This window comes from Xenopus laevis, chromosome 4S, assembly GCF_017654675.1.
Source record: "Xenopus laevis strain J_2021 chromosome 4S, Xenopus_laevis_v10.1, whole genome shotgun sequence".
NCBI classification, from domain to species: domain Eukaryota; kingdom Metazoa; phylum Chordata; class Amphibia; order Anura; family Pipidae; genus Xenopus; species Xenopus laevis.
This window is the reverse complement of record NC_054378.1, coordinates 8,824,409-8,851,144: the sequence shown is the minus strand read 5'-3', so window position 1 is coordinate 8,851,144 and position 26,736 is coordinate 8,824,409. Positions and strand designations below refer to the sequence as shown.

At 41.2% G+C, this 26,736-nt stretch overlaps 1 protein-coding gene across 3 annotated transcripts in view; it reads right to left on the bottom strand.

The window, feature by feature from the left end:
* Positions 1-8,019: 8,019 nt before the first annotated feature.
* mettl15.S (methyltransferase like 15 S homeolog) overlaps positions 8,020-26,736 on the bottom strand; it is a 109,003-nt gene continuing 90,286 nt past the window's right edge. For 2 of the 3 annotated variants that reach the window (XM_018259571.2, XM_041591300.1), the window contains 2 exons: positions 23,954-24,132; positions 8,020-8,566 (listed from right to left, as the gene is read on the bottom strand). In XM_018259571.2, coding sequence (XP_018115060.1) covers positions 8,136-8,566; positions 23,954-24,132 — 610 coding nt within the window. In that variant the 3' untranslated portion in view covers positions 8,020-8,135. The remainder of the gene's footprint in view (positions 8,567-23,953; positions 24,133-26,736) is intronic. The other variant, NM_001091914.1, reaches the window with a different exon arrangement.

Sequence of the window (26,736 nt, the reverse complement as noted above, 5' to 3'; positions counted from 1 at the left end):
ATAGTCGCGCACCCACATTTTTTTGATGCACAAACTTTTCCAGCAGTTTTGCGAATGTATGCGCCTCCGGCAAAACGCGGAAATTCGCTGCGAATTCACCCATCACTGGACGCAAGTCGGCAGGGTTTAGGGTATTTAGTGGGAGGGAATGGGATTGGGGCAGATGGAGGTGGGCTTGGTGCAAACAACTAAGCATTGCAAATTTAGTCTTTCAGTCTTGGCTGATATTTTACTGGCTTGGCCTGTACGACAGAGTCATGTGATTTTCATCAGTTCTATAAACTGTCATCCATGGAAGACCTAGGCAAACTATAGTGAGCGACAATTATTTTTGGAGAATATTTGAGTCAATGGCAGAGATTGGGAGGAGTAGCAATACATTCCCAGAGCTGTTACATTTGCATATCATAAATCAACAAGATGACACTAAAATAATAAGGGAATGTTTAGCAGCAATAGTGTCACCTCTGATCTAATATTGTATCTAGTTGCTAATGTGCAATATCAGGCCGTCATTTCTTACTTTGTTTGTTTTCAGCAAATAATCAGCAACTGGCAGCATTCTGAATATGACAGATCAATGGCTGGCGAGGTGACTTGGAAGGAAAAGTTCATACAGGATTTTCCAGTCTCGGCTAGCAGGACATTTTGGGCTATTTTTTGGAAGGTAAATTAAAGGGATCCTGTCATCGGAAACATGTTTTTTTCAAAACACATCAGTTAATAGTGCTGCTCCAGCAGAATTCTGCACTGAAATCCATTTCTCAAAAGAGCAAACAGATTTTTTTATATTCAATTTTGAAATCTGACATGGGGCTAGACATATTGTCAATTTCCCAGCTGCCCCCAGTCATGTGACTTGTGCCTGCACTTTAGGAGAGAAATGCTTTCTGGCAGGCTGCTGTTTTTCCTTCTCAATGTAACTGAATGTGTCTCAGTGGGACATGGGTTTTTACTATTGAGTGTTGTTCTTAGATCTACCAGGCAGCTGTTATCTTGTGTTAGGGAGCTGCTATCTGGTTACCTTCCCATTGTTCTGTTGTTTGGCTGCTGGGGGGGGGGGAAGGGAGGGGGTGATATCACTCCAACTTGCAGTACAGCAGTAAAGAGTGACTGAAGTTTATCAGAGCACAAGTCACATGACTTGGGGCAGCTGGGAAATTGACAATATGTCTAGCCCCATGTCAGATTTCAAAACTGAATATAAAAAAATCTATTTGCTCTTTGGATTGAAATGGATTTCAGTGCAGAATTCTGCTGGAGCAGCACTATTAACTGATTCATTTTGAAAATATTTTTTTTCCCCATGACAGTATCCCTTTAAGCATTTTTTATGATTTTCCTTTGTGCAATGGAAACTAAAAGTGGAAGAAAGTAAGCTATTGCTGTTGCAGGGTTTTCCTTAAGCCCATAGAGTTGTTTCTGACTGTGCTCAAATTCTACATTATATGTGTATGCAGAACGCTCGCGACATGGAGTTTTCCGGATAATGGATCTTTCTGTAATTTGGATCTTCATACCTTAAGGGGCTACTTCACTAACCTCTGGAAATTTGCCAGTGACCGATTCGCTCACAGCGCAACACTTCGCCAGGCGTAGATTCGCCAGGACAACACTAATTCACTAAAATCCGAAGTTGCGTCCAGAGCGCGAGCGAAGTTGCGCTAGCGTTACTGTGACAATCAAAGCGAATTTGCCCTAGCTTTGGCTAATTTGCATACGGCGGGAAGTTAAAGTTGAATGGACGTTTATGTTGCAGCAAATACATTACACTACACAAGCCCAGGGAACCTTAATAAATAAAATAGAGTTGTTATATTGCCCTACACATGAGCCCAGTGTATAGTTTATGTGCCATATGTTAGGAAATGTAGGGGGGAAGCCTTTACCACAAAAAAAATTTACGCTCTTTTGCAGCCTATCACTATGAAAAAAGGGAAAGACGCCAGGATTTTTATGGGACTTTCCAACTATTTTTTGAGGAACTCATCTACTCTATTGCACTTCTCCTGGTCAGAGGTGGCGAAGGCAGGTCTGGCGCAAGAGGTAACGGTCAGTAAAATCCGCATCTTGGTGAATTTGTGTAGTTACATCCATTCGTCAGAGCGCAACTTCGCCTGGCGTTAGGGAGCGAAGTACCGCTAGAGTCTATCTCCTTCGCTAGCGAAGTTACGCTGGCGACCGTTAGTAAATCGGCCAAGTTACGAAATGACATCACGCTGTAACATAGACCCTCCCCTCCAGCCTAGCTGCTACTCTGGGCAAATGCCCCTAACTCTTTACTTACCCCTCCATGCAAACTCCGTCCAGCTGAGTTCACGGGTGCCATCTTCAGCCGCATCGGTAATCTTCGTAATGAGACCGGCGCAGTGGTGCATGCGCAGTTGGAGCAAATTTCTGTTTAGCGATTGCAGAAGCGCTGGTCTCATTCTGAAGATTACCGAAGCAGCTAAAGATGGCGCAGTAATACTCCACTCGACAGAATCTGCATGGAGGGGTAAGTAAAGACTTAGGGGCAGTAGCAGCTAGGCTGGGGGGAGGAGGGGTCTATGTAGGGTAGGGGGTAGGCTTTTTTTAACTTTAGAGTTTTGTTCTCCTGTAAGGTGACCATAGATGTTTTTTTTTCTCACTAAGGGCCAATTTTAGTGATTTTTAGATTTTTAGAATGGCAAACGCAAACCCCAGGGGAGTGACTGGATTCTTGTCTAGACTGACTCTCCTATTTTTCTTCCCAAGCCCCCTCTGTGTCTCTAACGCAGGGGTCCCCAACCTTTCTTACCCATGAGCCCCATTCAAATGTAAAAATCGTTGGGGAGCAACAGAAGCGTAAAAAAGTCCCAGGGGATGCCAAATATAGACTGTGAATGGCTAATTGCTAGCTCTCATGTGGACTGGCAGGTTACAGGAGGCTCTTTTTGGCAGTACCCCGTGTTTTTATACAACCAAAACTTGCCTCCAAGCCTGGAATTCAAAAATAAGCCCCTGCTTCAAGGCCACTGAGAGCAACATTCAAGGGGTTGGGGAGCAACATGTTACTCACAAGCTACTGGTTGGGGATCCCTGGTCTAATTTAATAGTAAATATAATACAATGATGATGTCAAACAAAGCCATGACTATGCTGGGGATTAGTTATAGGGGAACTTCTCCTGTTTCGCGGAAAAATTTGCGATTTTCCCGAAAAATTTGCAAAACAGCAAAAAATTTGCGAAAATTCGTGAAATCGGAAAGTTCCCGGAAAAATCAGGAAATGTTATCGTTTTCACTCAAAAATTGTGAAATTTGAAGGATTTCACAAAAAAATCATGAAATTTGAAGGATTTCACCAAAAAAATCATGAAATTTGAAAGTTTTCACAAAAAAATCGTGAAAATCAGACATTTTCACAAAAAAAAAAAAATCGAAAATTTTCACCGGCGAATTTCCCGGTTGATTTGCGAATTTATTAGCCGGCGGCGAAACGCGGAAGTTTGCCGCAAATTCATGCCAGGCGAATTTATTCGCCCAGCACTACTGGGGATCACATCCAGAGACAAAGGCCTGAACTAGAAGAACATAAACAGTGAAGCCCTGTCTTAAATATAAAACAAAATTGATAAGGGATCAGCCTCACTTTCCATCCTGTACGTTTAGGTTCAACATCTTTCTTCTCGTTTAAACTCCCCGCTACACAATGCCGGGAATTAATGGCGTGTGCTTGAAATAACTTGTTTAACAGCGTGCAAACGACGGCATGAAATAAATGAATCTCTAAACACCGCCGGTTTCCACTCGGAGGGTTTTTATATTGCGCAATATTCCACAGCTCATAAACTTTTCCGACACTGACGGTAATTGCCGCCTCATCAACACAAGAGGAGCAAAACCCTTAAGGCAATTGTGTTTTTTTTTAGTCTTCTCCCGTGATGTGGCTGTATATCATCCTATTTGTTCCACTTGTTAACTCCAATACTTGTTATATTATCATGAAAATTAATTTTCAAGGGTTTTGCATTTCTGTTTCATTCTGTGACTAATGTAGATCGGTATAAGGCAGTCGCAAACCTTTCTTTAAAGCTTTCGTTGTTTGTTTATTTTTACAGGAAACCTTTTTTTTTATTTTTATGAAGACTTAAGTATTATAGTATTTTGTTTAGGATTTATAAGGTCACACAATTTCACCATTTATTTTCCGCTAGCGTTACTTCGGCAGTGCGAGTCTTTCGTTTGCGCCTAGCAAAAATTCGCTGATGATCTTACCCTTTATTAAATCTACCCCTTATATGGAACTAGCAGAGAAATTAGATTGGTTGTCGGGTGGTCCCTCACTCCAAATGTATCAAGGTTCTGCACAACAGAGTAGGTGGCACCGTCCAAGCCACAGTATATCCAAGATAAAAATAAAAGCAAAATATAATCAGCTTCTATGTATTTTAAGTCACGACATGTTTCGGACAGATATGTCCTTCATCAGGTGCTAGTTACAGGTGCTAACTAGCACCTGATGAAGGACATATCTGTCCGAAACATGTTGTGACTGAATAAAATACACAGAAGCTGATTTGGTTCTCCAGAGTTCAATTTTATTTTTATATGGAACTAGCAGAGAAAGCTTGTTCAGAGCAGGGCCAGATTTGATGGTGGGTGGGACACCTCTAAGTGAAACGAGTCCTATTGTCTCCCATTGACCGTATTGCAACCCCCTGTCATACTGCACATTTTCATCCCAAGACCCACAAGTACTGGCACTTTCAGGTGGTTTGGAAGACATCTATTGTAAATTATTGCCTGCTTGTCATTGTCTAGTGATTTGGAAGACAAAAAATATGACCTCTTGCTCTGTCATTAACTAAAATTGAAATCTGACTTTGATTTTGTAGGTACAGGTATTTTAGGGCAGGAAAATTCTGTACCACCCACAAGCAGCATGGGGCAACTGGGGTCAGTCTCCTTAGGTTTCAAAATGGATTACTCACATCATTCAATATTTTAATGAACAGATCATAGTGACATGCTTTTTATTTCTCCAAAGTCATATTTCAGTCAGTGATGAAGCTCCTGAAACTGGAAGGGTCTTCTCCAAGTGACTATAATGCAATCCTCCTTTTCTAGTGACATTTTCAGGTCAAGGCCACCAAGTTCTGACACTTTCAGGTGGTGCAGAAGACACCCATTGTGAGCTTGTGTGCTACCAATCATTACTATAGTGGAAATCTCGTTTTATATACAGTAAAAGCGTATCCAGATCCAAGAAACATGGGGTAGACTCACCATTTGAAGTAGGTACACAAGTCCCAGACCTTCAGTTGGAGGAGGTTATAGACAATTTCTCTTTCCAAAATAACAGGCTGGCATATGACCGAACCATCCAGGCAAATGTGATGCAGTTGAAATTCATTTTAGTTTTTAAAGAAGCATCTCAAAAAGGACAAGGCTTGTTATGTTTTCTTCCCTTGCGATAAACTGGTCCTCCACAGCAGGTCAGGCTTGGTGTTTGCACAGAACCAAACTATTTGGAAAAGATTGACCCTGGCCATGTGCCATCTGTTAACAAGTAGAAAGACTTGCGCCAGCCCACCCTGCCATAAACTACCTTGGACAGAGGTGTGTGTTGGCCTGGGGTACGAGAAACGCAAATAAATTCAAGGGAAGTGATTAAATCACCCCCCCCCCACCACCACGATTGGCTTAAGGCTTAGTCCACACCAGGCGATTCGGGGAGATTTAGCGCCTGGCCACACGAGGAAACTTCAAGCAACTACGGAGAATGAAGCGCCGCGTGTGTCATAACTCTGGCGACTCTCATTACAGCCAGCGCAGGAGAAGAGGAAGCGGTGTGGGGAGATTAGTCGCCTCAAAGGAGAGGCGATTAGTCGCCAGGCGCTTAATCTCCCCAAATCGCCTGGTGTGGACTAAGCCTTACTTGTGCTTTTGCATTACTCAAGTAACAAGAAGTCAGAGAGAAGGTTTATTAAGAAAGGGTCTGAGAAGAAAAATGCAGACTAACAAAACAAGAAAAATGCTTTCCCTGAACCCTCACAGTTCATCTGTTCCTTGCTTGCCAGGGTCAGTGACCCCCAACTATAGCATTTTCAATTTCAGGTTGGAAATAGACAGGCTAATAATTAAACACACAGCATTATAATAAAGACCAGTTAAAGGTTCATGATATAGTTTCATATAAACATACTAAAATTTAAGTTAAACGTGAACTTCCTTTTTTAATAGTGGAGTGAAACCCTCTGCAATTTGTAATAGGGCAAATAGAGCTTATAGGACAACAAAAACGGGGATGGCTCCTTTTATGATACAATATTTGCTCTAGTGCAGAAAACAAAGCAGATATCCTATTGCCTTCAACATGAACATTTTGCTCCTATGATGATATATAATGATGCCAAAGTGAGCAACTCCACTGCTCTTCTTTATACTTACAAAGACAAGTAGAGAAATACTGACGAGAACTTTCCATATTTCGGGATTGGGCAGGTGCTTGGCTTCCACAAGACATTTTATTGAATTATATTTGCTTGGATATCACTGTGCAGATGATGTTGTACATTCCAAGTAGTGAACAGCAGGCTGCCCAATCTTTCTGCTGCAAGCTGTCAACACTCATCTCCATTCTCCACTGTGGAACCACCACATATAAACACTCTGTGGATTGTGTAACATGCCCCTTGGAACACTCCTGTGAAACCATCATTCTGACTGGGGATGGCACATTTGCTTGGTAGAAGATGAAATAAGTTTAGATTCAACAAGAAATGTCTACAGGAAAAGTTGGAAATAAATATCAATAAAAGCCTCTCGGTTACACTTAAATAAGAGAATATTGGACACAATCCCGGGTGTATTCTCTATTACACTCAAAAATGTTGTGCTAGCCTAAATGTGTGTTATAGGAAGCTGGGGTATTAATATACAAAAATTGAAGCTTTCAATTCAGCTGTCAACTTGGGCCACGTGCCCTCAATTGTAGAGGCAAAGGTTGGCCAAGAAAAAAAGTCAATAGTCTTCCTTACTTTGGTGCAGATATTGGAAGTGCCATTATCCTGGGATGGTCCACGGCTCTTTGCAGACCATCTGCTGTAAATAAAATTAAGATGCAGACTAGTTCCTGCCCCGTCTGCCCTCTGGCTTAGTAAGCAAATGAGCCTTGGTCTGTAGGAAGCTCCTTCCAGCAAAGAGACTCCTGCATTCTGTGCATCACAAATAATGCAAAAGTATTGAATGGGTTCCGCCTTTGCAGTACTTCTGTATTGCACTTCCCCCACAACATTTTTAATGGATAGTAAAAAAAAGTGGAAAACAATTTACCATTTAAAGGATAAGTAAACCTTAAAAATAAGTGAATGTAAAATTTATGAGGGGGCTATTCTAAGCACTTTTGTAATTTACATTCATTATTTATTTTGTTTTTATTCCAAGATATTAAGGGATACGTGTACTGTTAATATGAATGAATTTTGTTACAACAGCGCCACCTGCTGGTCAGTTTCCAACCAGTCTGACCACCAAGTAGTCAAGGAAGTTGTCAGGAGAAAGAAAGAGGCTGCTCTGATGTTCTTCTGCTTAGGAAAGATTTGAGAAAGGTTTCTATTTTTATTCCTAAGCAGAAGAACATCAGAGCAGCCTCTTTCTTTCTCCTGACAACTTCCTTGACTACTTGGTGGTCAGACTGGTGGGAAACTGACCAGCAGGTGGCGCTGTTGTAACAAAATTCATTCATATTAACAGTGCATTTATCCCTTAATATCACCTGAACAAGACACAGCAATTACAGGGAGATCTACATTATTTTAAGGGAAAAATGGAGTAATAAGCAAGTTCTTGAAAAAAAGTCAATGCAAATCGATGAATGAAATCCCCTGAAGGGCAGTAGTACCACTGATATATGTGACATGGCCGGTTGTCACTTTGTTGTTATACAACTTTTATTGGGGTTCAATGATTACTACTATCCATAGTGTTCTTTTGGGGAAAAGGAGATGAATGGCCAACTTTAAGGCTTGATATATGCCAAAAAAATATTCCAGCATTCAGACACAAGACATCCATGTTTATTTTAATGGGGAAAAATCATATAAAACACATTGTTTGTTCTATAGATAACTAGTCAATACAATGGCCCTATCAAATAAAATAAAACAAGACTCATCGTTTTATAGCTGCTCTCAGTTTAGCAGACCGCCCACGTGGGTTTTCTAAAACATCTTGGTATTGGGGTGTGAGCACTTTTTTTTGGATAACAGTCCAAGCTGAACTAGATTGTGGCATTTCAAATTCTTCATCCTCAAACTCTTTGCTGTTTCTCTGGCCTTGCCTTATTTTATGCCTCGCCGCTAAATTTGGCTTATCAGCCATGTCTATTCCATGGAGGAACCTCTTCACAATGCGGTCTTCAAGGGAATGGAAAGAAATGGCAACAAGCCTTCCACCGGGCTTTATGAACCGCTCGGCTGTGCTTAGCCCTGCATAAAGTTCATTCAGTTCATTATTTACAAAGATTCGGAGCGCCTGAAAAGTTTTAGTCGCCACATGTGCTGGCCGTTGAAGAAGATCTGTCCGAGAATGAATCGAAGCACCTGAGAATAAGAGGAAATGTAAAATATTACAGACAGAACATTGATATAAAATACTTTATCAAATAAAATGAGCTTAAATGCAAAGCTTAGTAGCCCCAAACACAATCAAGGTCCATTTCCCGTGAAGCTGGCCTTACTTGGGTCAATAGAAGATGTAGATTCAGCCCCTTCAGACCACGGCCCCAGTTTATTGGCCCATGTATGTGGTCCTCCCCTTTGTCTACTGGACAGATATTTGGCCATAATTCAGCCCATTATCTATAGGGCAGTTTAGTAAATCATGTCAATGATTTGGATCAATGATTGGATCAGACTGACTTGGTTTAAAAGGTTTGGAAACCCAGAAATACAGTACAATATGTTCTAAATGTATCTTCATTTTTCTTAAGCATCATTTTATTTTTTTGGTGTGCTTAAATTCCCTTTAATTACATAGTTACATAGTTAGATCAGGTTGAAAAAAGACCAAAGTCCTTCAAGTTCAACCTCTCCAAATGAAACCCAGAATCCATACATACACACACTGACCCCTCCATACACTCACATAAATTCTATAAACCCATACACTAACTATAGAGTTTAGTATCACAACAGCCTTGGATATTCTGCTTGTCCAAGAAATCATCCAAGTCCCTCTTATAGTCATTAACTGAATCAGCATCACAACATCACCCGGCAGTGCATTCCCCAACCTCACTGTCCTCGCTGTGATGAACCCCCTACTCTGTTCCTTCAAATGAAAGTTCTTTTCTTCTAGTCTGAAGGGGAGGCCTCTGGTACGGTGATCCACTTTATGGGTAAAAAGGTCCCCTGCTATTTGTCTATAATGTCCTCTAATGTACTTGTAAAGTCTAATCATGTCCCCTCACAAGCGTCCTTTTTCCAGAGAAAACAACCCCAACCTTGATAGATTACCCTCGCAATACAAATTACGTTAAAATTCAAATTTGAATCGAGTTTTCCGAAAAAAAACTCAAATATCAGGAAGGCAATCAAGATATTCAAATGGTTCAACTGTCTTGTACATGAACTCAGAAGGTTTTAGGTGCCGAAATTTCGAACTAGAACTGTTTCCAGGGATAAATCTCACATTCTAATTAAAATTCGAGTTGGTGATTTAAAATGATAATTTTTAACCGAACAAAATTAAAAAGAATTTGAATGTACCATTCGAACCTTAATAAATCTGCCCTTTAGTGTATAACTTGCATTTATATTATTTTTGCCAAAATACATAACCTGCATTTATCAACACTGAACCTCATTTTCCAGTTTGCTGCCCAGTTTTTCGAATTTAGTCAAATCATTCTGCAAAGTGGCAGCATCCTGCATGGAACCTATAGTTCTGCACAATTTTCTATCAGCAAAGATAGAAACAGTACTTTCAATGCCCACCTCCAGGTCATTAATAAACAAGTTGAAAAGCAAAGGACCATCTACAGAGCCCTGCGGTACTCCACTAACAACACTGGTCCAATTAGAAAATGTTTCATTTACCACCGCTATCTGCAATCTATCTTTTAGCCAGTACAAATATCCAGGTACAAATACTATGTTCCAGGCCAATATTCCTTAATTTAACCAGTAACCTCCTGTGTGGCACTGTGTCAAATGCTTTAGCAAAGTAAATCACATCCACTGCCATCCCGGTATCAAGGTCCCTGCTCGCCTTCTCATAAAAGGAAATTAAATTATTCTGGCAAAATCTATTACGCATAAAACCATGCTGGCAAAACTCATAGTATTATGATTTGTGATGAATTCCAGTAACTTCCCTTAATACCCCTTCGAAAAGCTTTTCCTAGCGCTGATGACAGACTAACCAGTCTATAGTTTTGAGGCTGAGAATAGGATCCCTTTTTGAATAGTGGCACCACATTAGCAATACACCAGACTCTCGGCATAATGCCAGACCTCAATGAATCCTGAAAAATTAAGTAAAGAGGGTTGGCAATCACAGAGCTAAGCTCATTTTGATTTTTATTGGCCTCCTTGTACCTGATAAATGTTTCTGCTTGAATGCTTGAAAATGTCCAATTTTTGATCCATGTTTAACCCTGTGAAAAGCATTTCCCACTTAATATGTTGCAGAGATGCCCTTATACTGTTGAAGTTTGCACGTCTAAAATGTAGCGTTTTAGTTGTTCCCTTATAGAGTTGTTTCTGCAACAGAATCTCGAAGGAGACCATGTTATGATCACTATTCCCTAAATGCTCACCCACACAAATGCTAGAGATGAGTTCAGTATTGTTAGTTATTACAAGATCCAAAAGAGACATTCCTAGTTGATCTTGAACAAGCTGAAATAAAAAGTTGTCATTCAGCATATTTACAAACCTACTAGCTTTTGGCAACTCCATTTCCCCAGTCAATGTCTGGATAATTAAAGTCACCCATAGTAATAACTTGACCTAGTTGCAAAGCCACTTCTATTTGTAAAAGCAGCTGGGCTTCATTCTCATCACTTATACAAGGTGGTTCATAGCGTACACCAATGATCATTTCTTTGTAATCTTTTGCCCAGTTGAAATCTCTACCCATAGGGATTCCACACCCTCCCCAATGCCATCAATGGATATTTCTTTAATGCATGGCTTTAATTCTGCTGGAATTAGTCCGAAAGTCAGACTATTTCAGGCTTTTCAGGCAAAAATCGAAAACATTCTGGCTTTTCAGGAAAAATCTAGAAAAGATTGAGCGATTTGGTGAAAAAAACATGCGAATCACGGTTTCTCTTAATTTTATCGAGTTTTTCCCGATCTGATTAAATCAAGCTTTTTTAATAATAAATAAGGTCAAATCGTGGATTTTAGTTTGGTCGGACTTTTTTTAATCAATCAGAAACATTCGGGTTTTGATAAATAACCCCCTTAATGCAGGCCTCTGCTACACTGTTAATTGATCTTCAACAAGGGCTGTCTTGCCCACACCTACCTAACTTTTCTAATATTGGGAGTCCGGAATCACGGACACCAAATGGGGTGTAGCTTAACGGCACGTGGGCAGGGGCTCGGGCAAATTATGGGTCATGTCCAAGTATAACTGGGCAGGATTGGGTGGGTTTTTCAATGTCAAAGATTGCAAAAGATTAAAACAAAGCCTCCTAATATGTGATTATGGGTCCATATACTGTATAATAATTATAATTATAATACCATGACAAATCTACAATCCAGTTATAGATTAGAAAAGGATTATTATCAGCAATGGGCGAATTTGTCCCGTTTTGCTTTGATACGCGAATTGCCAAAAAATTTGCAATACGAGAATGTTGATGCCTGCGCCAATTTTGACACCCGCATTAAAGTCAATGTCCAGATAATGTTGACACACAACAGTTTTAACGCTGACACAACGCAAATTTATTCGCCGGTGCGGAAATGCAGAAATTCGCCGTGAATTTGTGCCTGCCGAATTTATTCAGCCATTACTAATTCTTGTTATATTTAGGCATGCTCTGTTCCTGAATGGGTTAAAGTCCTGGAATATATGTGGAATAGAGCAAATAGCCGGATGCTAATTCACCGAAGAAAATCATATTACAAGTTAAACAGAATCTCGCAGGGTAATAGAACAATATGATAATAGAGAAGCATTTGTATTCAGCCGGCAAGATGGATTTCATTCATAAAAACTCGGTGTGCTTCTGGCTAGATGAATGATTTGAAATCCCAGAGAAAGAAATTAACATTTCCCGTGGTAGGAGACTGTAGGGCCCTGCTTCATTTTTTTTTACTCCCTGTTCTTTTAACTGTTTAAGAACCAGCAACCCAAGCATCGTGCAGGGATGCAGAGCCCACCAGGCAGAGGAATGGTTAAGCATCGGGTAAGGTTTCCCAATGAAACTGCGCTGGAAATTTTTTAAGCTCGTGGATGAAATAGTCAACGTGCTGTGGCTGTCAATGCGATGCATGAAAATCCCCAGAGTGAGAGTGGTGGAGTTTAAAAATTAATTCATCTCTCGCACCTGTTTGCAGGAATCTGGCTATTGAATTTGCATTGCATTTAATAAGTCTCTCTGACGCATTTCATGTCCTTTTGTCTAGGCTGCTTAATACAGTGTTGAATTCTCACCAATCTAAAATTCAAGTGATATTACAATTTTCTAACTGTTAATTAAAGTCCATGAACCTAGATATAACGGGCTTTACATATTTAGGTTGTCGTAAAGGACACGGGGAGGAGGGGGAAACTCTCAATGAACATCATCGTAAAGTTTTAATACGAAAGCTGTTGCTTTGGCTTTAAATTCAACAGCCACCCTCCCCTTTAATAATCCTTTCTCAACGGGGTTTTTAATTTGATAAACCAATCATCAAGATGCCGTAAGGTACAATTAAGCTTCTAGCCTGAGTTTTGTGTCTGAACTGAGCAATTAGGATGTGAGTAATAAAGGCAAACTTGAAACGAGACTGTTGAACAATGATTACAAAGGAAATAAGTAAAGATAATGGATTTGATTTAGTGGCAAAGACCCAAGGCTCTCGCACCTGTTAATATGACCCACCAGCTGTGCATGGTTTAAAGATATACACACAGTAGCACAGGCACAATATCAATCTACCTGTGAAGAGGCATCAATATCCCTAAAACAGTTACCGTAATCAGAAAAACTGGTTTGAGAAGCTATACTGTAGGAGCGGAATCCAATCTGTAGGGCTCACCCAACTAGGAGGCCCAAGCTGAGACCAATTAGGCTACATGAATGAATGTATAATACCTGTTTTAGATACTCCTAAGGTATTGTTTCTAAAATCAGTCCTCTTGAACCACGAGCCATGCACTGTGAACACCAAAATTGTTGGTTAATCCACCAAGGCTTATCAACAAACCATGTAGACTTCATTGGTCATGCTAAGAGCTGGGAGAGCCTTGGGTCTCAGCCACTGATTATTACCTCTTCCCTTTGTAAGTCATTCCTCACCAATCTCATTTCGGCAAGAAGAATGACTACAAAAAAATGGTCTCATTTTAAGCTGAAATAAGACTGGTAAAGAATGGCCACAAATAATATAGGTAATAACAATGGACTATTTTCAGTGCATTGTTTGTAGATATCCACAAGTTATTAGAGGTGGATTAATCACTGAACCAATCTACTAGTGATGTTGCATTGGCGCTGCTGCTATAAGGCAAGTTGAGAAATTAGCCTCAGGTGGCAGCAGCCGGGACGTTGCCAGGGATGGCAAAAAAGCAGCTCCTGGTAACTTTAGGAGCCGAAATTCCAATATTTAAATCTGAATTTTCGGCTTTGCTTGTGCGGAGAGTGATGCGGCCCCCTACACCTACACAGGTGCTGACAATGGTATGCGCCAGGTGCGAGGGAGCAGCATCAGAAAGGCAGCAAGAGACCCACGAAACACTTCTGTGCATTAGTAGCCATAATAAAAGGGGTGTCCATGTGTCATACTGGTACCATAGACCAGGGGTCCCCAACCTTTTTTACCCGTGAGCCACATTCAAATGCAAAAAGAGTTGGGGAGCAACACAAGCATGAAAAAGTTCCTGTAGAAGACAAACAGGGCTGTAATTGGCTATTTGGTAGCCCCTATGAGGACTAGCAGCCTACAGGAGGCTTTATTGGCAGTACCCCATATTTTTATTCAACTAAAACATGCCTCCAAGCCTGGAATTCAAAAATAAGCATAAGCTTTGAGGCCAATGAAAGCAACATCCAAGGGGTTGGTGAGCAACATGTTGCTCGCCAGCTGCTGGTTGGGGATCACTGCCATAGACTGTATTGTATGGGCCCCTTGTATAATTATACAAAGCGATGCCCTTCAAAGCCTAATGCCTGGTAAAGACTGGCCAGATCTTCTATACCTTTTATAAGCTTGGTCATTGTCCTCTAAACACTATTTCAGTAATTTCCTTTGGTTGTTCTTCTCTGAACATTATTTCATTAATGTCCCTTGGACACCAAAACTGCACTTTCCTGCCATCACTTTACCCCATTTAAAAGAGAATATCTTGCTGAACTTCTAGGTTCTTCTCCATCAAGGATGCATCTATCTTAAGTGCAAACCTTCTATTTATCAACAATGAATGTCACAATTAACAGATATATCGCTTTCAGTGATTTCCTGCAAGTTAATAAATAAAAGTATACAACTGTAGAACACTATGGCACATCTTTTGGACTCAGCGATTCACAGCAGCCAACTTCTTCTTCTCTGGTGACAGCATTTTTGGTTCATGCGCATTCGGAGTAAATTTACGGTGCTGAACAACTGCGCATGTGCTGAAAGTCACAAATATTTCCGACAAATTTTCATGACTTTCGGCACCTGTGCAGTGGTTCGGAACCGGAAATTTATTCCAACTGCGCATGCACCGAAACTTCTGAAAAAGACAGAAGAAGGTGGCTGCCGTGAACTCCAAGGCCAAAATCTGCATGGGGGGGGCATGTAGGCTGGGGGGGGATGAGGGTCTACCCAGGGTAGGGGGGATGCTTTTTTTTTTAACTACGGGTTGAATTCACCTTTAATTGCTGGAATTACATTATATTTACTCCCATTTGTTGGAAAAATAATAGTTAAGGGGAAGTGTGATAAAGTCTTAACAAGTGACCCGGCTAAATATAAGAGCTTTAGGTGCACATATAATGACCTGTGTTAGTCACTAACTACTACACTGTTAGGCTTGTAACACTGGCTCATGGTCCATTTTCTAATGGATCCACACTCTTGACCTGCATCTTTTTACTGTTGATATACTGAGATTGATCTTTGCCAGTGAAGCAATCAATTCCTTGTTTTCTATTTTTGCCTTCTTCAGTGCTGTTTACAACTCCAATATTTTTAGACATTACAAAAAAATGTCTTACAACTATAAAGGGGTCTCTCTAAAGGGTTTAAATGTTCTCTTCATCCTTCTTATTAACTTCCTTACTTATGATTTAAGCCTCATAGGTTGTCCCTTGCTGCTTTTACTTGTCTCTGAAATGCATGGATTTATGGCTATATGACTCTATAGAGCAGATTTATTAAAGGGCGAAGTGGCCGTCGCTAACGAAAATTCACCAGAAACGCCATTCGCAGGGACATCGCCAATTTACTAACAGGCGTAGAGGACAACTCGCTAGCATTAGAGTACATCGTTAGCAAATTTTCACACCCTATCGCCAAACAAATTTTCAATGTGAATTTTATAGAACGTTACCTCTTTCGCCAGAGTTCCTTCCCCATCTTAGACCTGGCAAACTCATAAATTGAAGCTACATCCTCCTCAATCTTATGTCAGTGACATCATATCCTGTATTCCAAAAAGTTATAAAAACAATAAAAAAGCTGGTGTTTTTTCAGCGGGATTGTCTCTAAATTTTGTAACTATTATACATTTTTGTTTGAACTTTTTTTTTCTACCATTTGAGGGGCATGGCACATTTGTTTTAGGGTGGGCTCATGTCTAGGGCATTAGAGGATCTCTTTTGTCTTTGTTTTGCTTCCTTGGATATTTTTAATAATACAGTAAGTGGCCACTTCAAGCATTTGCACCAACATCTCTAATAAAGACATATATATATATGACTTAATATACAGTACCTTGTCTAGCAACAATTCTAAAAAGGTTTGTAACCGCCATTTATATAGAGAAAAATGTTGCTAAGATAAACTTTAGGCTATATATACCTTAGCCTTCACCCTTGTAGCAAATTCAGTTGGTTTTGTTATTAGGCCAATGTTACTCCATTATTGCTTTCATTGCACCCTGGTTTTCACCTTCTCGTTTTCCACGTACAATGAAATTCTATCTTACAGCCGTTTTTAAACTGTTCTGGTTCAAGATCCTGGTTGCAAATCTGATATTAATGCCTCCTGTGTATTATGAGGGTACATGGCGTATATTATTTATGTCTCGTGTATATTACTGTCCTGAGAAACATATTGGAGCTTTTTAAAGAAGCAAAATGTGCAATTTTTAACACCAGAACAGTTTTTATGTGGGTATATTTTTACTACAAATATAGGTGGGTTTGAAGCGTCTCTCTGTGATAAGAAAATAGCTGATGTAAGACAGTTTGCAAACATTATTTAGCGGTGAGTAATACAGAAGTTATGTAACACTGGCTTTCACCCACACATTCTACATACCCAGATGCGAAACTGAACCAACAGCTTGGATGACCCACGTTAGGCTAAAAACTGTTTTTTGCGTATTTGTTTACTGCTAGATTGCTATAGTAACTTACAGGATCCCCAGCAACTGTCACTTTCTCATCATATGAAGTGAGAATAATAGGGGTACAAAGAGGGAAGGAGCTGATACATAGGGTAAGGTACCTTACCATCAATCCGAATATAGATGCTGTTGCATAGCATTCCATTATAGAATAAAGTCTAGTGATTATGCTATGAAACCTAATTGAAGGAAAACTATGGTTCAAATTCTTCTTATGGGAAAGAGTATTTTATAACATAAATATTTTGCAGCAAAAAAAGGTGACTCTTGACTACCACATATAGCTTTTCTTTTCTGACCTAAACCCACAAACCTGCACCCAACTTGTACCCACACCGTCTTGCACTCTTTTGTACACTACTTATATGTATCTTCGGAAACAGAGGAGGAATGTACTTCCCCAGTTTGACGCACACCTAACCTGCACCTGCAATGGTTGGCCAAATTTCAACCCAAACTCACCCACAGGCTTTGGGCCAACCGTACTATTGCCTGTGTCTGGAATGATCATGTAAATTGAAAGATAAAGACTTTTTTTGAACACTAAAAAGGTTCAGTTATGACCGCAATATGGTACATAGTGTAATTTTGGTAATTTATGACCACAAGTAGGGGTGCTGTTACACTACAATGGACACAAATGTTGTATTGACGCCATTCATTATATTTTCAACCAAACAAGTATAGTTGTGTTGATCAATATTGTGTCCATCCTGACAACTGCACCTATTGATGCTAGAGAAACTTGGGTGGAACCTTGGAACAGTCAACACTGGGCAAATTTGCCCATGGGCAGTAACCCATGGCAACCAATCAAATTGCTGCATTCATTGTTCTACTTGCAGCTGGCTTCAAAAAGCTAAAAATCACTGTTTAGTTGCTATAGGTAACTGCCCATGGGCAAATTTGTCCAGTGTTGATAAATGAGCCGCAGTGTGTTTTTCACCCTTTCTCTCGTTGATTAACACTTTCCTTGTCCTTTAAAGGAACAGATCAGTGTAAAGATAAAAACTGGGTAAGTGACTTGACAAAGAGCCTCCCAGGGCTCGAAACACGTAGTGCTGAGAATAAAACACAGAAGTTTGAGCAGTTAAACTGCAGTTTATTCAACTACAACGCCCTGGGATAATATTGCAGCACCCTCGGCAGAGGCGCTAACAAGAACCTTGGCTATATAATATATAACAGTCACACACAGTTTACAATTAAAAACTGGGTAAATAGATAGGTTGTGCAAAATAAAAAAAAAAAATCTAATATAGTTTGTTAGCCAAAAATGTAATGTATAAAAGCTGGAGTGGCTGGATGTATAACAGAACAGAATAGAACCCCACATCCTGCTTTTCAGCTCTCTAACTCTGAGTTAGTCAACGACTTTAAGGGGGGCCACATGGGACATAACTGTTCAGTGAGTTTGCAATTGATCCTCATCATTCAGCTCAGATTCAAAAGCAACATTTACGACCCATTTGGCCCTCCCTCAAGTCACTGAGCTTCACTGGGGAAGGGGCTGATGGGAACGAATTCCTATACAGCACTATGGAATATGTTGGCGCTATATCAATATAGCAAACTAAATTAATCAGCCCTGTCCTCCAAACATCAAGGGAGCAGCTCATGTGAATTAGCAGCTCAATCAGCCCACAGAAGACAAATGACAATGGTTAGGCAAATATTAAGACAAATATTATGACAGTGAATTGTTGTTGTGGGCCGTACTTATTACTAAACAGTATCAAGCTAACAAAGTCACCAGCTGATTCATGGGAACCCAAGACTGTTTTTTTTCTAATTCATGAAAAGAAATATGGAGGAACAGGAGCTGAAAGGGAAACTCTCTGGAAGTTCATTGTGCCTTTGTGTAGGTTAATGTGCTGAAATGTAGATAGGGCTCTTATCAAGCTGCTCGTTCGCAGCAATTCACCAGGGATGCTTGTACATGACAGCTGATAAGGACAGAGGGATAAAAACAACATGTTAAAGTAATCACTTCAGCCTTGTTCTACATAAGCGTCTCCGTAAGTGACAAACAGTGCACATTGTTCTTCTGCATTTATCAACTTCGCTTGTTACAGTATATTATTCTCCTGCGGAATGGTTATAAGTGCAAGGAGAACCTCTGCTGACCTGTATTTACGCTCTCTCTCTGTAGGGGTTATAGGGTTGTATGGGTTCATTGCTGCTACAACTATGCCTCTATTGTTCCATTATAATCCACATTCACAGTTATGGCAGACCGTGCCCTTTGATCTTTTTGTCTTAAGCCCCACTGACTATTTATAAGGCCTGATGAATACTTGGTTATTTGACCAGAGAACGATGTCAGTAAAGACACCCTTCCCCTGCCTGTAAACTAGGGATCCCCAACCTTTTGAACCCATGAGCAACATTCAGAAGTAAAAGTAATTGGGAGCAAAGCAAGCATGACAAATGTTCTTGGGGTGCCAAATAAGGGCTGTGATTGGCCATTTAGTAGCCCCTATGTGGATTGTCAACCTACATTGAGACTCTGTTTGGCAGTACACCTGGTTTTTATACAACCAAAACTTGCCTTCAAACCTGGAATTCAAAAATAAGCACCTGCTTTGAGACCACTGGGAGCAACATCCAATCATCCATCACTGTTGAGTGCAACAAATCCCCCTCTGGAGTTTTAGAAGGGACCAAACTACAGGTAGGCAGACAGAAGATGCATGTGCCTAGACACATCCACCTATGCTCCAAAGACATGTGCCACTACTATCTGCCTGGCTTGGGGCACCTTTGGCATTTGGGCTGGCACTGGAGGGTGGCAACAATGTTAGTGCAAAGAACACAATTAAAAAGCCACATTTCCCGTTTGAAAACAGAATTTCAGTTCTTCCCAGGGATGGCTTGCATGATATTTATTAGTACCTTCAAACTATCAATTTGTGCATTACAGCCACCTAGTCATATCTGTATCTTAAAGACTTGAGAATAAATATCTAAAAAGAGAAGAGAAACCCAGTGGCAACCGCTGTGATTGAAATTTGTAATAAAGAATCGCTCAGGACCCTACTTTTGTGTATGCGTATCATGTATATTAAATCCTCCTCCACCAATGTGTACCCATAAACATAACTTTCAATACAGATACATATAAATATATATGACATTTATTGACCGGAAAGCTTATGAACGGGTCCTTTTTATGAAGTTTTCCAAAATGTAGGGGTTTGGTCCTAATTAATAATCAACATAACACATATATATATATATGCAACATAATTCCGACTTATAAGTATAATGCACATGTTTCCATTACGAATCAATGATTTGCTCAAGACATTGGCTACTGCACTGAGATTAATTAGCGCTCTTTCCCATCAACGTTGACGCCGGAAATTGTTTTCCCATTTCACTAATGTAAAAGCAAGTTGGAACGGACTCGCAGAGATCATGACGGCAAAGACAAAAGGGACCGGCAGCAATTATCGAACGTGCAGCAGAAGAGCAGATTCAGGCTTCCTTCTAGGAAACCCTGAGTTTGTAACTCCCACTGAGACGAGCACAAGCAAATGGACAGTGGTTAAGGAACATCGACAAAAGTTTTCAGCCTGGGAATAAAGAATCCCTGCCAGACACGTCAGAACACACAGCGAGCCCAACAAGGTGACCTGAGCTGTTTCCCGGTTACAAAAGTGGAAGCAAATTGGAACAAGAAATAGCAATTAGGGTTATGATGCAGTGGCAGCCAATCACAATTGCAGCCGACACCTGATCACCACCTCCTGACAACTGCTAAATGAATGCATAGATATATTGCCCTTACTGGCTCCCACTGTAGGGGAAGGTTTATAACACATTCTTGCATTTCATAAACCAAGGAAATTAAAACAGACACTAGATAAACTAAATGTGATTGAAAACACTTTCTACATTTAGATTGCATTTATATTGATGTAGAGCTGTTGACCCAACATGAACTTTTCGGATCCCTCAACTCAAGGGATGAAAACATGATTTTGCCTCTTTATAGGTCCCTGGTAAGGCCTTACCAGGAGTATGCAATCCAGTTTTTGCCTCCAGTCCTTAAGAAGGATATAAATGAGCTGGAGAGAGTGCAAAGATGTGCAGCTAAACTGGTTAGAGGGATGGAAGGTTTAAATTATGAAGTTAGATTGTCAATGTTGGGTTGTTTTCTCTGGAGAAATGACGATTGGAGAGGACATGATTAGAAGACATTATAGACCCCTATCAGGCAATTTTTTTCCATAAAATGGATCATCAGACCAGAAGCCACCCCTAGACTAGAGGAAAAGAACTTTAATTTGAAGCAGAGTAGGTGGTTCTTCATTGTGAGGACAGTGAGGTTATAGAATGCCTAGCTGGATGATGTTGTGAGGGCTGATTCCATCTTTAAGAGTGGCTTGGGTGATTTTTTGGACAAGCATAACCCAAGACTTTTGTGATACTAAAATCTACAATTAAAATATATATTGGTATATATATAGTATCAGAGGGTGAATGTAGGTATGTGGGCTGGGTTTCATTTGGAGGGGTTGAACATGATTCAACCCAACTTAACTATGTAACTATATGTATTCAGAACCCACTGATAAATATACTCAACCACTTACTCCGTCAGAAGTAATTTCTGATTGACCTTAATCATACTGGACTACAGTGCAACCAGGCAGAGGATTTTAGCTGCCAGTGCCTCTTATCAATCAACCCTGAAGGTCAGTGTTAGACAGAGGAGTTAATAGTCATACCCTTCCTTCTGCTTCCCTTGGGGTCTTTTCCAAGGCATGAAGGAATGGTATCTAAAATAAGCCCACCAGTTGCCGGCATTTCATCCGCTACAGTTCTGCATGTCCAAAGCTCTCATCAATGGCACTGGGCACTATACATACATGAACAGCACTTTTGTTTATTGGTGGTACAAGTTTAGCCCATTTTTAAGAGCTAATGCTCTTCTAGAAGATATTATCCATCTTTTAGGCAATATATAATAGATCTATATTGCTTATATATTGTCATCTATTATCAGTGGTCCCCAATCTGTGGCTCTTGAACAACATATTGCTCTCCAACCCCTTGGATATTGCTCAAAATGGACTCAAAGCAGGTGCTCATTTTTGAATTCCTGGTTTGGGGGGCAAGTTTTGGTTGCATAAAACTAGCTGTCCTGCCAAACAGAACCTCCTGTAGGCTGCCGGTCTACACAGGGGCTACCAATAGCCAATCACAGCCAATAATTGGCACACCAAGGAACTTTCTGCAAGCTTGTGTTGTTCCCCAACTCTTTTTTTACATTTTAATGTGGCTCACAGATAAAAAAAAGTTTGGGGATCCCTTCTCTAGATGATGATACATTATAGAAGTGCATTATCCTTTAAATTGAAAAACATTTGCAAAAATTTTAAAACACTTTTATGCATTTTAATTACCCCTAATGTCTACGGGTGTTATCCCATGGCAGGCTTGATTATCTAGGATAGGTGTGGGCCCTAGTGGACACTTGATACACAGCCAGCTACACACGGCATATCATGGAAAGGGCAAGCAAAGGAGCAATACCTTAAAGGGGAATTCAACCCCCCCAACTAATAAAACCCCCCTACCCTAGTCCATAGTCCCCCCCCGCACAGGTGCTAACACCTGTAAATGCCCCATAGCCTGTAATTACCCCTCGTTGCAGAGTCAGCGCAGCGGAGCTCACGGGTGCCATCTTCAGTGCTTCGGTAATCTTTGGTAAGTAAGTGTCGTATCTGCGCATCTGCATCAGTTGGAGCAGTCTTCCGCTTCATGATAACTGCGCATACGCTGAAAACGATAAACATTACCGTAGTGCCGGAAGAAGACCTGAAGATTACCGAAGCACCGGAAGATGGCGCCCGTGAGCTTCGATTGCCCTGACTCTGCAACGAGGGGTAATTACAAGTGTTAATACCTGTGCAGGGGGAGAAGGGACTATGGAGGGTAGTGGTTTTTATTAGTTGGAGGTTGAATTCTCCTTCCTACATCTTCATACCACAAATATTGGTATGAGGTGAAATCACTGGGGTGCAAAACTGTTAGGCATCTCCAATGCTTTTAGTTAACTGGGCTGGGGATCTGCATCAGCCTTGGGTAATGTCCACTGAGTGTTTTACCACCAAATTCTTTCAGTCTTGCTGGCACCCCCAAGTGAATGTATTTACTTTCCTCAAACCCCAGGTCGTTGCTCCTATCAGCAGAAAACTGCACCGGCCCGGGGTTTTACCAGTGAGCACCATGGAGCGATCCTCTTATTCTTTCTTCGAATTTCCCAGGGCAAACTCATGCACAGCGAAATAGCCGACTTTTAAGTTGAAGTTCAGCTATTCGTTCTACTGCGCATGCGCAGCCGCGCGAAGAAGAAGGAAGACGGAAGAGGATCGCTCCGTGGTGCTCACTGGTATAACCCTGGGCCGGTGCAGTTTTCTGCTGATAGGAGCACCGGCCTGGGGTTTCAGGTAAAGCTGGCCATAGACGCAAAGATCTGATCGTACGAATCGAGGATTCGTACAATTTTCGGACCCGACATTTTTCGTCTGGCGGAGATCGGTCGTTTGGTCGATCGGACGGACAGGTTAAAAGATTTCGGTCGGCTGAGGGTAATATCTCTGCATGTATTGCCGATCGTACCATTTTTAGAGGGAGACTAGCTTTGGTTGGACATAACTTTAGTACGATTGCTGTCAGGGGCCGAACTGTTCTTTTGTACTTTATTTGATCGGAATGGTTAGTGGCAGGTCGGGAGATGGGGAAGTCCGATGGTATGTTGATTCATACAAAAGGATCTTTGCGTCTGTGGCCAGCTTAAGTCAATACAACCACTTGAGGGTGCCTAACATTTGGCACCGCCAAGTGTACGATGCCTTTCCTTCTCCTTTAAATAATTGAAGACAGAAGTTGAATGCCATGACATGCTTGAGCCATACATGCAACCGGAATGCTAACAGAACGGAACGATCAAACATCACCCTCTCATATTCCGCCCTGGCAGACAGATAGGAGAAATCAATTCATGCCCAATCTATTATTAAACTAATCAGCAAAGATAGTGAAACAAAGACACTGATGCCTCCATCAGAAGGAGAGAAAGGCTTAAATCCTGCATGATTTTTCAGGACAAATAGATCCCTCTGGGACCGCATGGATTAATATATTTTCTTTCCTTTTTTTTTTCAGACACAGTTCAGAATTAATGAGGATACCTGTAACAATGCTGGCTAGCTGCTGAGTTCTGGTGATGGGGTATATGCTACGTGCTTGAACGATAGCTGAAGCTATTTTCTTGGCGTGTCTCTCCTCCCCGTATGTCTTCAGGATGGACGCAAGCGCCTGTTGATCTAAGGCATTCACAACATCCGCAGCGGTGGGCATGTCAGGGTACCTACGCACAAGGATAGCCAATTAGTTCACTGACGTCAGACTTCATTGACGAGAGGTGAAGTTTCGCAGCTCCGAGACAAGAAGCCAAGCACACACTCTGCATAGGTGTGTGCCTTGGAAATTTTAAGCTAACTCAAAGCCGTCTGGAAATAAAATTGGAAAGAGCTTTCTGCTTTTAAATCACCACCTGTTATGTCAATTTCTGTGCCTGCTCTGACAAAAACTACCTGGGCAGTTTCACAGCAATAGAACATCTATTTTAAACTAGGGATGCACCGAATCCAGGATTCGGTTCGGGATACGGCCAAGATTCGGCCTTTTTCAGCAGGATTCGGATTCGGCCGAATCCTTCTGCCCGGCCGAACCGAATCCGAATCCTAATTTGCATATGCAAATTAGGGATGGGGAGGGAAATCACGTGACTTTTCGTCACAAAACAAGGAAGTAAATTTTTCCCCCCTTCCCACCCCTAATTTGCATATGCAAATTAGGGTTCGGATTCGGTATTCGGCCGAATCTTTCACAAAGGATTCGGGGGTTCGGCCGAATCCAAAATAGTGGATTCGGTGCATCCCTATTTTAAACTTCCTTTAGCTACACAAACCGATGCTTTCTGCATCGCTAAAAAACTACCTGTCTGATATCTGAAACCAAGCAGTCAATGAAGAACTAGAGAAACACACCTTAAAGGGTAAAGAAATAATTCCAGATTCTTTTCTGTTGTGTTAGTCAAGCAAAATAAACTATATTTACACTATATAAATTATTTAAATTCTGTTTCCTTCAATCTTGGAATTAAATACTCACAGCAAGCCGGCAGCCGCCATTTTGCAACACTTTTATTAAGAGAAGCTTTGCGTCCTGCCATCGGAGATATGATGCCCATTCCCATGCAGTGGCTACACAATTAGATGGGTAGGAGGGACGGACAAAAACATATAGAAAAAGTAGAATGGAAAGTGAAAGTAATTGCCTGCCCCGTCTCTATGCCTGAGGCATAAAGGCAGGGCAGGCAATATATGATTGACAGCTGAGATTTTAAAATACCTTTACAACGGGTAAGACTGTTGGGGTTTCATTTATTGATTTATTATACAATTTTTTTATTGGTGCGTATCAGAAGCTTAAGAAGGTGACAATTGGATCAAATTCTCCATCAGTTTGGTAGGAGTTTATTATTATTACGCAGATGCCTACAGTCACCTTTTAGCACCCATTTCCGTGCCTCTTGCCTGCCCAAGTACAGCATTTCCCTCAGACTATACACAGGGGATAATCTCCACTTGGTGTAAGCAACAACCTGAAGCTTGGATGTATACAACAATGCTGCATGTTAAACAGCATAATCAGATGCTGCTGTGGGTGGAATATAATTACTCCCTTCTCTTCTTCTATGATTCAGCAAATTCTAAGAGGGGAAGGAAAAAAAACATCTTAAATAAAAAAAAGTCACTTTTATGGTAACGGCTATGGTAATTAGCTCATGAGTGGGTGGCAAAATGCTGTAAAATACCTTTGCATTGACAATTGAGCTGCTGGTGCACCTGCAGATGAGGAGATTTAAAAGCTCTCACGTATACCACTAAGGTCTGGTCTTAAACCAAACAGCCTGGTTTCTCTTTGGGACTGTTGGGTTCAGCATTGCCTCAATGGTCTGAAACCTGTACAAAACTCTGCCCCAATGACTACCTGTGAAGTTACCGGCACATCTCTAAACACTATCAGTCCACCCAGGGACGGGCCAAGTCACTGACATGCCCAAGACACAGCACGCTCATGCCCCAACCTCCCGCATAGCATGTGTAAGCACTTGCTTGCTCCAAAAGTCATCCTCTTCAGTAGATAGGAAGAAGAGGCATGTGCTTGGTGCCCCTACACCTAGGTATGTATCTCCTCTGCCTAGTCCTAATTCCGGCCCTGACCCCACCCCTAACATCATAGTCTCACCCCTAACATCACAGCCTCCATCCCTAAAGGTGGTCATAGACGCACCAATAATATCAATATTCGCTGCGTCTATGGACAGAGAGGAGCCAGCCTATATTGGCAGAAGACTTGGATATTGGCTCGTTGATCGGGCTGGCCAGAAAATTTTGATCAGGTGCAGTTGAAGGTACCCGAACATCGGCCACTGTTAGTGCTGAATTGTACAGGTACAGATACAGGTAGAATTAGATTGTTTCTACTTGTATATCAGACAATTCAGCTCTAACAGTTAGTATTGAAAACTAACCATTGGTTGCAGGAAAGATTGAACTTGTAACGTCTATTGCCACATTTAGTCTAGTTTCTGGCAAAGGTGGCTACTCTAACAATCACCCTAAAGGTGGCCATAGACGTAGAGATTCGCTAGTCTGGCGATGTTGCCAAGCAATTGGATCTCTCCCCGATATGCCCACAATGAAGTGGGTGATATCTGGCTGATCCGATCGAGGGCCCTAACGCCCAATGATTGGATCATAATGCACCCAATATGGGCGGTCGGATCGCGGGACCACATAAACGCACAGATGTGGGCACAATCCAACTTTTGGGCAGATATTGATCAGGAAAGCCCGTCGGATGGCCCCACACATGTCCCAATAAGCTGCCGACAGTTTTTATC